The sequence below is a fragment of the Xyrauchen texanus genome, chromosome 38 (genome assembly GCF_025860055.1).
Source record: "Xyrauchen texanus isolate HMW12.3.18 chromosome 38, RBS_HiC_50CHRs, whole genome shotgun sequence".
In the NCBI taxonomy this organism is placed as follows: Eukaryota; Metazoa; Chordata; class Actinopteri; order Cypriniformes; family Catostomidae; genus Xyrauchen; species Xyrauchen texanus.
This window is the reverse complement of record NC_068313.1, coordinates 20,634,036-20,648,003: the sequence shown is the minus strand read 5'-3', so window position 1 is coordinate 20,648,003 and position 13,968 is coordinate 20,634,036. Positions and strand designations below refer to the sequence as shown.

Sequence of the window (13,968 nt, the reverse complement as noted above, 5' to 3'; positions counted from 1 at the left end):
CGAGCCTGAGTAGTTTGCAGAAACTATTACCGCCAATGGTCTCTATGATCAACTTAAGCTTGCGATGCTTTAGGGAAACGCTGCCCTGGTTCACTGGTTTTAATGGGGCTTTGAACACATACCAGCTGGCCAGGCTAGCCGAATACAAGTTTACACCAGCTAAGACCACCATATAAAACCATTTTAGGCTGGTTTATATGTTTTTTTTTTCATTTTGTTTTTTTATGAGAACTCAAGGGTGTGGCGGATGAAGAGGTAAAGCAGGAAGCGTGGTCTTACTATGTGAACTTTGTACATGATGCTGATCCCCAGAGTCATGAAGGGTTTGGAGAAATCAATGACCTTCTCCCTCTCAGCTGTGATGGTCAGGGCGGCCACAGCCAAGTCAGCCTTCTGAAACACATTCACAATAATCACAGCTGTTAGTGTGGCTCAGACTAGAACAGAACAAACATAGAAAACTTAAGTTTGCATAAAATTAAGATGGGTCATCTCTTGGTGTTCTACAAAAAAAATAAAACATTAAATCTTACTATAAGACGACTGGAAAAAGATAATACCAGTTTAACGTGTCTATGAAATCAAAATTAGAGTTTTACTCCATGTTTACTAGAATAAAAGTTATTTATAAGATAATATATTGCAGAAAGTTGAATAAATTAAACTTTAGCATATATATATTATATGAAACAGCCCCAAAATATATGAATCAGACCAATATAACAAAATATTGATGACTCATCTTGCATTACACAGATGTCCAATCAAATGCTCTATATGAGAATGTTCCCCCAATACAACCTGCAACTGACTAGCAAATTATGGTTCATGGCTGGGACATAACTCAATCCTTTTGGCTATAAAAAGTAATGGAAACAACCCCTTCGATATGTCTCAACCAGACTTCCTGTTCACATAAAAAATGTCAACACAGGAAAGAAATTAAGCAATTTCATTGGGGTTTTAAAGTGGTGGCTTATTGTATGTGTTTTCTAGCTGGTCCAGGCTTGTATAGGTGGTTGATCAGCTAGACTACAGGCTTGTAGACCTGGATTCTACCAGGTAGAACATCTTAGTCAAACTGATTAGCACAGTTAGACCACCTTGGACCAGAAACCATCCAGCTACCATGTTCCAAAAAACAAGCATGGCCACCTTAAACTGGTATTGTCTGTTTTTAAGAATAGAAACAACTGCTTGTGGTCCAAATACCTGTTTTGCGGTGAATAGCAAAGGACACTGCAGTGTGTGAGTGTGTGTGTGATAGAACATGAATAAAGAAAGTGTGAATAGAATATGTGTAGACCGTCATGAAAAATCACTTGACAGAATCCAGTGCTTCCAGGCATGGTACTGTGGCAATATCCCACTAATCAAACACACTGAAAAGTGCATCTGCAAGGGATTTCATGGTCCTGCGGGACACACTCTTACCCTCCGCTGCTCTTTGTCTTCTCCTGAAGGAAAGAAGGGAAATTGAAGTTCTGCTGTAAAAGAGAAGGAATTTCTGTACAACAGATTCCAAGTTAGAATGTGTTGTTTTAGCCCTAAGCCAGTAAAATTGAAATCTAATGGAGAGGCTTTTTACTCAAAGAGGCAAATTAGGAGAACTGAACAAATTGTTTAAGATCCAAGAAACAAAAGATTTATAGGGCATTTGCTCGTGGAGATCTTCCAATATACAGCTAATGAGAGAGCGGATTAGCAGGGTAGGAAGTGCAAAGGAGAGGAAAAACAGTGACAATGGTCTACTTCCTCCGATCAATCAAGTGAAGACAGTGACCTGCTCTTTTCTATGGAGTAATGATGATGATGACTCACTCCATGCTCATCTGATAATATAGCCAGTTAAGTCATTATCCTCTCATGTACTTCACCTTCACTGTAGCAAAACTGACTGTGGTGCGGAAAGAGGATCTCCCAGTACGAGCCGCTGTTGCCCAAAGACTCATTCCACAATAATAGCTTGCATTTGCACATATGCTCTCCACAGTTCAGCTCTGGCCCACAGCTCTCCTTGAACTTGTGCACACCTCACTACACACAACAAAACATCAAGCTGACATGCTAACAAGGAAATTATGCAGTCCCTGCTGAATGGAAATCCTCTCATACAGATGTCATTCATAGCAGAAACAAGCACAATAACTGTCACTCAAATATTAGCAGTGGCGAATTCTCAGGGCCAGCAAAGCCTTCTCTGCTGGCCTAACATGCCAAATAAACAAATATTTTTCTTCCTTTCATTCTAAATCACCTTTTTGCCTATGTATTTTTAATTGTTTTCCACTCTTAATTAATATACAAACAAATAGAGAAAAACTAAAAGTTTATCCAGTCAGAATGTATTCCTTGATGCTTACAAGTGAAGTGTAACAACTGTTTCACAAATCACATGCCCGAAGCAGCATGTGAGTTTGAGCTCCACCCCATCAGGCCTTCAGAATTTCCACAGAATCTCTCAACAGTGCAAATTAATTGGTAACTAAAGTCAGATTGTTAGATTCATCAGCCAATCAGATTGCTTTATTTGTTCTTGGTGGGTGTGATCTTTAGGATATATCCCGGTCAAGGCCTTCAAGCTGGCCTTGAGTGACGCAATCACGCTTTAAACGATGTACGTAATTTGAAAGACGAGTCGACTGTCATTACTGCTGCTATCGCCATTGAGAAAGGGATCCTTATGGATTTAAAAACACAAGATGGTCTGCATGAGCATGTGATTGCTTAATTTATTAAACGAAGGAAGGAGGACTGATTTTCACTTCAAGCAAATTGGTAAGTGCTTTTTGCATTGTTACAGCAACTTCAGGAGTTTTCTAAGTGTAAATTAGGCTGCTTGAGCATTTAGTGTCAGTTTTGAAAAGTAGTGCTATATTCCATTCAACTCGGATAGTCGGATTTTACAACTTCCTACTAGGAAAAGTTGAAGTCAGAATTACATCTTGTAGGCTAGTGCAGAAATTCCGAGATGCAGGTGCATGATGTCACACAAACATGTCGACACTCAGGGAGATATACAAAGTCAGTGATAAACATTAAATTTATTAAGTAATATCGATAAATGAGTTTGTTTTCACATTACCTGATATTAAAGCTTGTATAACAAATGCCTGCAGAAACAGGTGTATAAAACATTATAATCTCTTTTGATAACTGTACACCTGAAGCACAAATGCTAGTGCTGCATCATTGTTTATCAGTTGGGTTGCTAGGAGACATTTTTAATGAGAATCAAACCCCTGCTAAGCTAATAAGCGTTGCAGTTTTGTTTCCTTAAATGTCATCTTCTGAAAATCGTGGAGTGGATTGCATTTATGGTCGAAGATAGGCATTGTGCATCTTATTTATTGTGAAACTGTGTTTTCTTAATGGCATGAATCACACTGACCTAGACTTTTAATGCACGGCCCTCCACTGAATATTAGACATCCTGTTATGCTTTAATATGGATGATTGGACCACACTGAGAATTCAACAGAGGGAAATTATGCAACAAACACTCTTAATAATAAATAATGCAGCTTTATATTCTTTTTTCACTCCCTTTTCCTTTTAGCTTTCACTCAATCATGAAGTGATGCCTCCAAAATGTGAAAGAAAAGAAGCAATGTCAACTCATCACTACTGAATAAAACATTGAGTTACGTTACCTAAGTTGCATTTCAAATTCCCTCTGAACCCATTCTTCATCTGCCGCTCTTAAAACCACTGAATGCTCAGAGGACAACAGGGTTTGGCTAGCATCCTTTTACTCCCTTTAGTTTAGCAAGTTTTAAGAATATTGTAGCCAACAAATGCAGTGTTTCTTGTCTCCATGTAAACCTTCATTTATATGTACCTGCACATCCGCCAATGATGCCATTATTTATTTATTTCCAAAGGTGATGTTTCATAAGCCATGCTGAATGCGAGGCCTGCGTGTTTGTTTACTATGCACTGCTATGAAAGAGAGAATGCTCTCTGACAAGAACCAAGAGTAAAATGCGTTTATTATTTTGCCAAGATGAAACACGATGCAGTTTTGGTGCAAATAAATTTGAGGCAGCATTTTCCCGGCATCTATCTGCTCTTTGTCGGTTGTGTAAAGTTTGTGGAGGTGTGTCAGATGGCGTGGATGATGTATTTACATTTACATTTATGTCCTGTCAGCGCCTGATTTCATTCATTCTGCCAGTGCAACAGTGTGTGATTAAACAATGGCAAAATGCAATAAATGGTAAAACTATATGCACACAAAACCAATGAGTTTATGAAAATCATAATTAATGATAACAATATGTTGACATTTATTGCCAGCCTGTAATATAAAGCAGCATACTATAGTATTTTTGCATTGCTAAAATATCTGGATGTGGCTAATACTGGAAGTGGTCCACATTCAAGGTTGATTATGGCGGTGCTCTAGTTTAGCTGAAACATAAGGATATAAGGTCTCACAGCTGAAAATGCATATCAGAGCAAAAACCAAGCCATGAGGTCAAAGGAACTGCCTGCAGAGCTCAGAGACAGAATTGTGTCAAGGCACAGATCTGGATATTGATTACTGATTTGAAGGTTCCCAAGAGCACAGTGGCCTCCATAATTCTTAAATGGAAGAGGTTTGGAATAACCAGGACTTCCTAAAGTTGTCCACACGGCCAAACTGAGCAATCAGGGTAGAAGGTCCTTGCTAAGAGAGGTGACCAAGAACATGATTGTCATTCAGGTTGAGCTCCAGAGATCAGGTGTGGAGATGAAAGAAATTTGCAGAAGGACAACCATCACTGCAACACTCCATAATCTGGTCTTTATGGCAGAGTTACCAGATGAAAGCTCACTTGGAATTTGCAAAAAGGCACCTAAAGGACTCTCAAACTGTTAGAAACAAGATGCTCTGGTCTGATGAAATGAAGATTTAACTGTTTGGCCTCAATTCCAATCGTCATGTTTAAAGGAATCCAGGCACTGCTCATCACCTGCACAATAAAAAATGTAATTGAAGGAAAGCTGAACGTAGCAAAATACAGAAATACCAGATGAAGCCCATTAAAATGTATTTTAGTCAGTCCAGTTGCACTGGGTACAAAGTGTGATAGGATTGTGCGAGTAGGATAGAATTTTGCTCGACACCAGCATGCAGACAGCTTCGTGCTAGAATGAGGCTGCGCTCCTCGCTTCCTTCAGTTGCTTCCCATCACCCTCCACTGTCTACAGACAATATAGTGTGTGGGATGCAATTAGAATCATTGGCCACTCTCAAGTTCAGCTATGTAGAATATACTTAGAGGGAAATAAATCGAGACAATAATAAGATTAGGCATTCCTTTTTTTATTTCTCTAATGGCTTTGCCCTCCATTAGCTTGTGGAATTAAGACAGATAAATTCTCAAAGCCTGCTTCATTTTTGTTTGCGAGAATGGAGACTGCAGAAAAATGCTCTGGTTTATGACCTCTTCACCTGGAAATATATGAATATTCACAAATGTATTTTGCTCCCTGCAGTGCCTGGCAGTAAAACAGACAAATAAATCAGCAGTGTGCTGTAACTCTTTTTAAATAAATAACATTTCCTCTGAAAAGGGCAAGTCTTCATAGCTAAACGGAATTTGCAGCTTATGAGATTTCTATCCCATCAAATGGATATTAGTGGCTGTCAGAATGGGCTTATATTAGTATGTCATGCTTCAATAAGTATTTTTAAACACATCTGTATGTGTTAAGGGATTGGATGGGCTAATTGAAATACATTAGGACAATGAGGGACCTGTAATTGAGTGAGAGGCATAAACATGCATTTTGTTCATCTGTATGACCTGTGTGGAGGCAACTATAACAACTTTTGGCCTTGCTTTAAGGCTAACTCTTTTTTAATGAATTATTGACAACAAATAATTCTATGCTACAACAAGGAGAGTGGATTGTTAAAGATGTGTCTTCTAAACAGCAGAGCTGGTGTGCTTAAAATGTACAAGTAATTCATAAAATAATTACTGTAATTGTGGCTCTGAGCAGGAGAGAATGGACCCTTTTCAAGTTTACAAGTTGAAATGCAGACGTAAACTTTAACAGCGTAAACTTCAATAGACATACGTGGAAGCAAATATTATTTTTGTGTTCTTATTTGCTCCAACAGCAAAAGAAAATATCAACTATTATGCTTCCACCATATACTTAAAGAGAAATAAATAGAGAGCAGTGGATTACAGAGTTCATTTATATTATTATTAATGCAAGGGTACTATAATATAAATGTACATAAAATTATTTAAGAACGGAAAACAACAAAAGTTTTGATTTACTAACTAGATTTATGCAGCTAAATTAAAGCAGAAATGAATCAGAGATGTAAGCACCCCATGCTGCCCTATAAAGCATTGCTGCTGTTTGGAATGCTTGTGTAGCCAATGACTAGAGATAAGGATAGTACTTAATTTAATAAGCTTTAAAATTTTACGAATACACTTGCTAAATAAATCCAAAAATGGGCACAACTAAAAACGGTGCATAAATCTGAAATGGAATGGATTTAAAAGAAAAAAAAAGGATTATCTTTTTTTATTTATTTGTTTTATTGCCATTATGGACCGTTTTGGCCCAATTAACTCTTTAGTGTAACATTCTTTCTGGTAATGTCACTCACCCTGCTGATGAGCTCTCCCACCATGCCCGTCCACGTGCCATTGGCCCCAGGCACCCCGTACACGCCGTCCCCAACGAGCCGAATACGATACTTAAACTTCAGGATATCTGCCAACTCCTTCAGCATGTCCACACAGAAACCTTCATAGCGATCGTTCCCCTCGAGTTCCTGGTGATTGGCTCTCAGCATTACGTACGGATTCTCCTGTAAATACATCAATGATTTTGCCATCAAAACTCACACATAAATATGGTATACACACTTTATTGGCTCTTTAGGCAAACTCTATAGGTTAAAATTTAAATAAATGTATACTTGAATGTAAAATTTATATTTTAGGTGCTGTGACTGGTCATAATTTCACTTAAAGGGATAGCTTACCCCAAAATTAAAAATGTAGCTCCAAACTGTATGAATTTCTTTCTTCCATGGAACACGAAAGAGATGTTAGGCAGAATGTTGGCCTCAGTCAGCATTCCCTTTCAATGTACAGAAAACGATGCCATACAGGTTTGAAACTACATCATGTTGAATATATGTTTTGGTGAACTATCCCTTTAAACTTTTCACTGTTTCATTCACATTTTTCCCTTGACTGGTTCATTTTTTACGATCCTGCGGAGTGACAAATTAATTTAGAAAAAGTACAAATATTCCAGTCTCTCAATTAATATGGTTAAATAAATCTGCATGTATAACAATTAGATAAGAATGATCAAAATTCAGTTTAAAACAATTTTAAATAGAGTACAGCATGTCACACCAAAGGACATTTGAACATTAGCAAAGTATTTAATGTCAACTACCCACATACAGTTTATTGTCTGAGTTGGCAAGTCACCTGTTTTTGGCACATGAGGCACTACGACTAATATGAGCCCACCCAATTTGTTTTTAAAGATTTTGTTTTCTCATGCTGTCCAAGGCATGTGTTTGATGAAATAAATCGTGTATAGATTTATCAAGCAATCTGTTATCAAAATAAATGGTTCGTAAATACTTCATCCAGCCATCATTCAATAAACACTTGCTGTGCTCACTGTTCTCCACTGGGCCTTGATACGTGTATTTTGCAATTGTGGATAACCGTCATTTCCAGAGAACACTCTGCATAAATTGAACAGAACATTGTTACCTCGCAGATAAACAGTTACTTGTGAATGAAACCAGCCACATAAAAGCTTTCGAAAAATTTGTTTTTGTGATAAAACTAGAGCCTTTTCACTCAGTACCCCTCACCCAAAAATGGCTGTCAAATACGTTGTGGTAAGACATATGCTATAATGGGTCTGTTGTACTTCAGATTTGTTTAGCACAGACTGGTAGTCTGAAGAGAGTGTTTCATTTTCACCAGCAAATCTGACTCGCTCCACTCCAATGCTTTGAGTAGCAATTTGAAGAGCTGAGGAGACTTTTCAGTCTTTCACATCGTCATGGCAACACTTAGTTTTTTTTTTACCTGCTTGTCTGGTCCTTCATCCATTATATTTGATGCAAGCAATGGCCACGGTCCAGCTGGCCAGAGTGGAGCAGCAGCTGGGTTTCGTGGAAATGTTCTGACACTTTAAATAAACCTGAACCCTATTAATATGAATCGCTCATATGCATCCAAATAACACGTTTACTGTCCTTTCACCTCATTTGTATGTCTATAAAAGCTGAACGCTTTATGAACAGCTGGAATTGCGCACCTCTGTCCTGCTAGAGCAAATGGCAAAATCCCATATTTCCACAACACTAAAAGAAGCCTCTTTTGGCCTGGAGTCAGAGCCTGACACTCTATAAATGCAAATCCTTCCATTTTGTTCATTAACTCATTGAATCATCCACGCATGTTACCGTCATGCCCCGCGCACTGACACTGCTGCGGTGGTTATGCAGAAAGGCACAATATAAATGCTAATTTCCATTGCTTTCAGCCTGCTGGAGGCACTCAAGTATTGCAGCTGGACACTTTCTGCCAAACTAGGCTTATTAAAGAGCGTTTTTTAATGGACCAGTTCCTTATTAGACAGAAGATTTCAAATGGAGGAAGAAAGATAATAAACAAACCTTCTGGATTCAATTAAGAGCTGCACAGGGTAAGAGAAGTGGGAGGCTTCAGGTCATTACGCATCGCCCGTAATGGCCAACTAGCCCTCTGGTCTGATTAATGATTGAGTGAAGGGAAATGGAATGATTACATATTTACACATACTATACCATTATTAGGAGAATCTTTTGAAGGAGGGAGGAAGGAATAGAGTTGAGGTTGAAGAGGGAGGTTAACTGTAAGCACACAAGTCTCGGCCTGGCATATTGCCATCAATTTCAGGAGTGGAGCGCGGGCATCAATCAATTGAGTGAGTGCTGTTATCAGGCCTAGCAATCCTCTCTTCCAAGCTTGAATGGTTCCATAAAATCTGCAGGTCACATCAGAGAAAGAAACTTTCCATTTAATAGCGCAGACAGTAAGATTAAGGGCACTTTGAGTGTCAAGCCTGCCAAATGTAACATTCCTCACCGGGCCTGGGATCTGAAGCAGATTTGATTCTATTTGTTTTCTTGGAAGGCTGTCAGCTGATGAAATCCATTTTACAAATATAGCATGGCTGTAGTCTGCTTTGGTGCATTTGGAAAGCAAAAACATTAAAGTAAATCTCAGCTCAAATCAAATCTCAAAGCTTTCTGTTCAGAAGGTGAAGAAAAATTGGATTTGTGAGCTAGCACTTCTCAGACTTCCTGAAGCAAAGAAAGATGTTCCCAAAAACCAGCAAGTGAGTTTGTTTACTCACTGGTCTGCTACTCCCTCTTTGATTTGCTATATCTTCCTTGATTTTGTTGTGGCTTGCAAAGGGAGACTGGGACTCTAGATAGTCTATATAACCTTGCTACAGTCAGCCTGACAGAACCAGCTTTGTCTGATGGCAAAGTCAGTAACATAGTCGGCACATTACACTGAGATAACACCTTTTATATTTATGAGTATTTCAGATAGCTTTATGAATAAAGGCTATCTGCCTCTTCTTCAACACAATGATAGTGGTCCGGCCTCTGTGCTTGCTCTACAGAGCGTCTTTCATTAAAGGGATAGTTCACCCAAAAATTTTAATTCTCTCATGATTTACTCACCCTCCTGTCATCCCAGATGTGTATGACTTTCTTTCTTCTGCAGAACACAAATTAAGATTTTAGAAGAATATCTCCGCTCTGTAGGTTCATACAATGCAAGTGAATGGGTGCCAAAAATGTGACGCTTCAAAAAGTACATATAGGGAGCATAAAAGTAATCCATATGACTTGAGTGGTTTAATCCATGTGTTCAGACACAATATGAAAGGTTTTGGTGAGAAACTGATACATTTTTAAGACATATTGTATCATAAATTCTCCTCCCTGCCCAGTAGAATGTGATATGCATGAAGAAAGTGAATCACTAAAAACAGAACAAGGATGAGCAGAGAGGAGAATTTAATGTAAAAAAGGTAATGTTGCCGTTATGTGGATTTTGGAGCTTCAACATTTTGGCACCCATTCACTTGCATTGTATAGACCAAAAGAGCTGAGAAATCCTTCCAAAAATCTTCGTTTGTGTTCTGCTGAAGAAAGAAAGTAATACACATCTGGGATGGCATGAGGGTGAGTAAATCATGAGAGAATTTACATTTTTGGGTGAATGAACCCTTTAAGAATACTATGTATTCATTAACATTAGAATAATAGTAAGAACAAATGATTGACAGGCAGAAAGTTTTCTGATTGGCTAAACAAATGATCTGACTGTGCTCTCCAGACATCTTTTCCACAGCTTTTTACTAAGCTTAGGGCTGTTGCATAAACAGGTGTGATATTTCATGGCATTTATTTCTACATTTAAATTACTGCACGCCAAGTGGTGCAATTGAACTGCCGAAAATCACTACTTTTATCTTGTTTTTATATATATATATATATATATATATATATATATATATATATATATATATATATATATATAAATGTATTACCCTTTTCCTTTTAATAAAAAAACTCACATTTTGTTAGATTTAGGCTTATAACAAGAAGAACAACATTACTCACTGGTCGGCTCACATATAGCAAAGTTTTTGCACCAGTTCAGACTATACACATGTACACATACTGTAGAAACATACATCAAATACTTGCACTTTTCAATGAAGCCACTGCACAAGCACAGGCTCACTCTTCACATGATATAATCTCAATGACATCAAGAGCAACTTCAAACACCCTAGAACAGTTAGTGCACTTCAGACAGCCAATAAAGGCTGAAATAGCTGTAATATATGGTCTCTCCTTACAGAAATGTTACATCTAGCCCATTTCACTGGGGTAAAATTAAATTGTGTGTTTATGTGTGGTAAACCCTAGCTGTGACAAAACCTCAGAACAGTAATGAAAACGCTGGTGGAAAGCTCCACAGATGCCGAGTTGTGCTAAATGTTTTCTACTGTGCTGCCTTTACTGAGATAACGCAGACGTTGCAATCAGGCCGTGATGAATGAACCAAGATAGAGTTGAAATTGCTCTTCTGTGGTTCTTTAATGTGCCAAAACTATTCTTATATCTTTAAAGAGAAATAAACAAGAGAATAAGTGCAGACTTCTCCCAAGTTCTTCGAAGTTCTATTCAGGTGATTATTTCTTTCAGTGCAAAAAAGAAATACAAAATAAAATAAAATTATCTCATTGATCAGCATTTTTTTTATCTTTCCAGTAAAAATATCTAAAACATCCTTAAAACAAGATATTTATTTTGAGAAGCAACATTTCTGAAAGATAACCAGACATGTTTCCAAAGAGTGTATCTTAAATAAAGTTAACAAATTACAGTGCTAACAAATTTCTTTTCTTGTTTAAATATAAACCTCCCTATAGACAATTTCAAGGACTTTGTTTTTTGTAATTAACATTTTTTATTGATTCCTACAAAACATATATTTTGTTTTGTAAAAATATCTAAAACATCCTTAAAACAAGATATTTATTTTGAGATGCAACATTTCTGAAAGATAACCAGACATGTTTTCAAAGAGTGTATCTTGAATAAAGTTAACAAATTACAGTGCTAACAAATTTCTTTTCTTGTTTAAATATAAACCTCCCTATAGACAATTTCAAGGACTTTGTTTTTTGTAATTAAAATTTTTTATTGATTCCTACAAAACAATTATTTAAACCCCACAACCACCCCTCCCCCTCCCAATCCCAAACCCCGCCCTGACCCCCAACAAACATCCCTGTGGTCACATATACACATGATTATAGATACAAACAAAAATAAAAAGATAATAATAATAATAATAATAATAATAATTAAACATCCAGCAACATCAGTGTGATGAGGAGGGCGGTGGTGTGCACGTCCGGCCCCCAATCGGGCTAATCAGCTGAGGAGAGGGAAAAGTGCAGGGAGATGCGGCAGGTCGATCAGATATTCACCCCATTTCTCCATAAACAAATACAATTTTCCTAGTCTTCTAAAAGACTCTTCTTCAAAGGCCGCCACCCTCCCCAAATGAAGGCGCTCCAGCCAACCTTCAACCCCTTAACAGAATCTGTCTGGCAATCATGACGCTAGTTAGGAACCAACTATTTATGTGTCTATGTGTCTATTCTCAATGTCGATGACCCCCCCCATCACCCAAAAAGAGTCTGTGTCAAAATTAAAGCCGAGTGCCCATTACATCACACACAAGACTCTGAACCGTCAACCAAAACTCCTGGATATTAACACCCCCCCAAAAGACATGGGTTATGTCTCCATCCTCTGATTGGCATCACCAGCAGGTGGGTGTGTCTTTAAGACCAAGCCTATACAATCTAGAGAGGGTCCAATAAAATCGATGTAAAATCTTGAATTGCATAAGGCGCACCCTTGCATCTCTAGATGCAGATTTGATGTTTTTTTAGAATCCTAGCCCACTCTCCCTCCAATACCAAGTTTAAATCTTTCTTCCATAATCTCTTGAGAGAAGTTGAAGCTCTGTCCCCCAGACTCTGAATTAGCAGGGAGTAATACACTGATGCCTCATGACCTTTTCCAAAAGCAAAAATCACCCCGCCCAGAGTGTCTGCCGCTTTAGGGGGGTGTATGCTACTCCCAAAAATAGTACAAAGCAGCTATAAATATCTAAAGAACTGAGATCTGGGAATCCCAAAATGTTGAACCAGATTTTCAAAGGATCTCAATACTCCACTCTCATATAGGTCACAGAGTATTATTAACCTCCTTCACAATCCTCTCTGGCCAGCAGAAAGGGGATTTATTAATACATCATTTGACGTTAAGCCGTAAGCTTGAGGCAACATTTAAATAAATGTCTGAATTAAACACCCTGGACACTTTTGTCCATACCGAGTGTAAATGCGCGATAACGGGGTGTAATTTAACTTCTCCGGTTAGTTTGATAGAAAGGCTTTGCAATGGTGAAATAGATGCAAGAACATTCCTGTTCAATACAAAACCAGGAAGGGGCTCTTACCGAGCTCCACCAAGGTTATCTCAGAATCAAGAGAATGTTTCTGTTCAGTCGTCAGCTTAGGGAGTTCTAATGGTTCCACAAAGTTTCTAATATCTTCATTGGTAGACGAAGATGTGGAACTATAAAGATCAAGATAGAAAAAAAGCATTATGAATATCAATGGCTGAGGTAAATAGTTCACCAACAGTAGATTTCACTGAGGGAATGGTAGAAAACTAATATATATCTTTATATATCTAACCAAAAGCTTCCCTGCTTTGTCCACCATCTCAAAGTATGACTGTCTTGCCCTGAATAGCCAAAACTCCACCCTCCGCAACAAAATAGTATTATATCTGTATTTCAATTGGGTGAATTCTCTGAGGCCATCAGATGACATTCGACGCTACAGCTCTGCCTCGGCACTTTTAATATTCCCACTTTTGCTTCAGTATGATCATAATGTAAAATATTATGTAAGTTATCTAAATATTTAAATTATCTAAATATTAGCCAAAATCAACCTTTGCCCCTGAATATCTGCTAAAACAATAATGACTCTTCCTAATTTATCATTAATCTGTTTGATACATTTGAATTTTAGATATTTACTTATCAATGTAATGACTCCCCTGCTCTTACTTGAGCTAGCACTAAAGTAAACATGTCCACCTCATATCTTTCCAAATTTTTCAGCTTCTTGCGTTTCTTGAAGAAACATATCATATTTATTAAGTTTAAGAACATAAATAACCTTCCATCTTTTTATGGGGTGCCCCAAGCCATTCACATAGCATGTGGAGAGAGTCAATCCACTCATATTAACATTTGACATATTAGAAAAAATAGATTGTGTGTCAAAAACAAAATGATAAAGACCAGA

The 13,968-nt window shown here is 37.8% G+C and overlaps 1 protein-coding gene across 1 annotated transcript in view; it reads right to left on the bottom strand.

Annotated features, from left to right (window-relative positions):
* grik4 (glutamate receptor, ionotropic, kainate 4) overlaps positions 1–13,968 on the bottom strand; it is a 552,444-nt gene that overhangs the window by 31,666 nt on the left and 506,810 nt on the right. Inside the window, exons 13-14 of the mRNA XM_052109736.1 lie at positions 6,623–6,826; positions 280–393 (exon numbers count right to left, since the gene is read on the bottom strand). Coding sequence (XP_051965696.1) covers positions 280–393; positions 6,623–6,826 — 318 coding nt within the window. The remainder of the gene's footprint in view (positions 1–279; positions 394–6,622; positions 6,827–13,968) is intronic.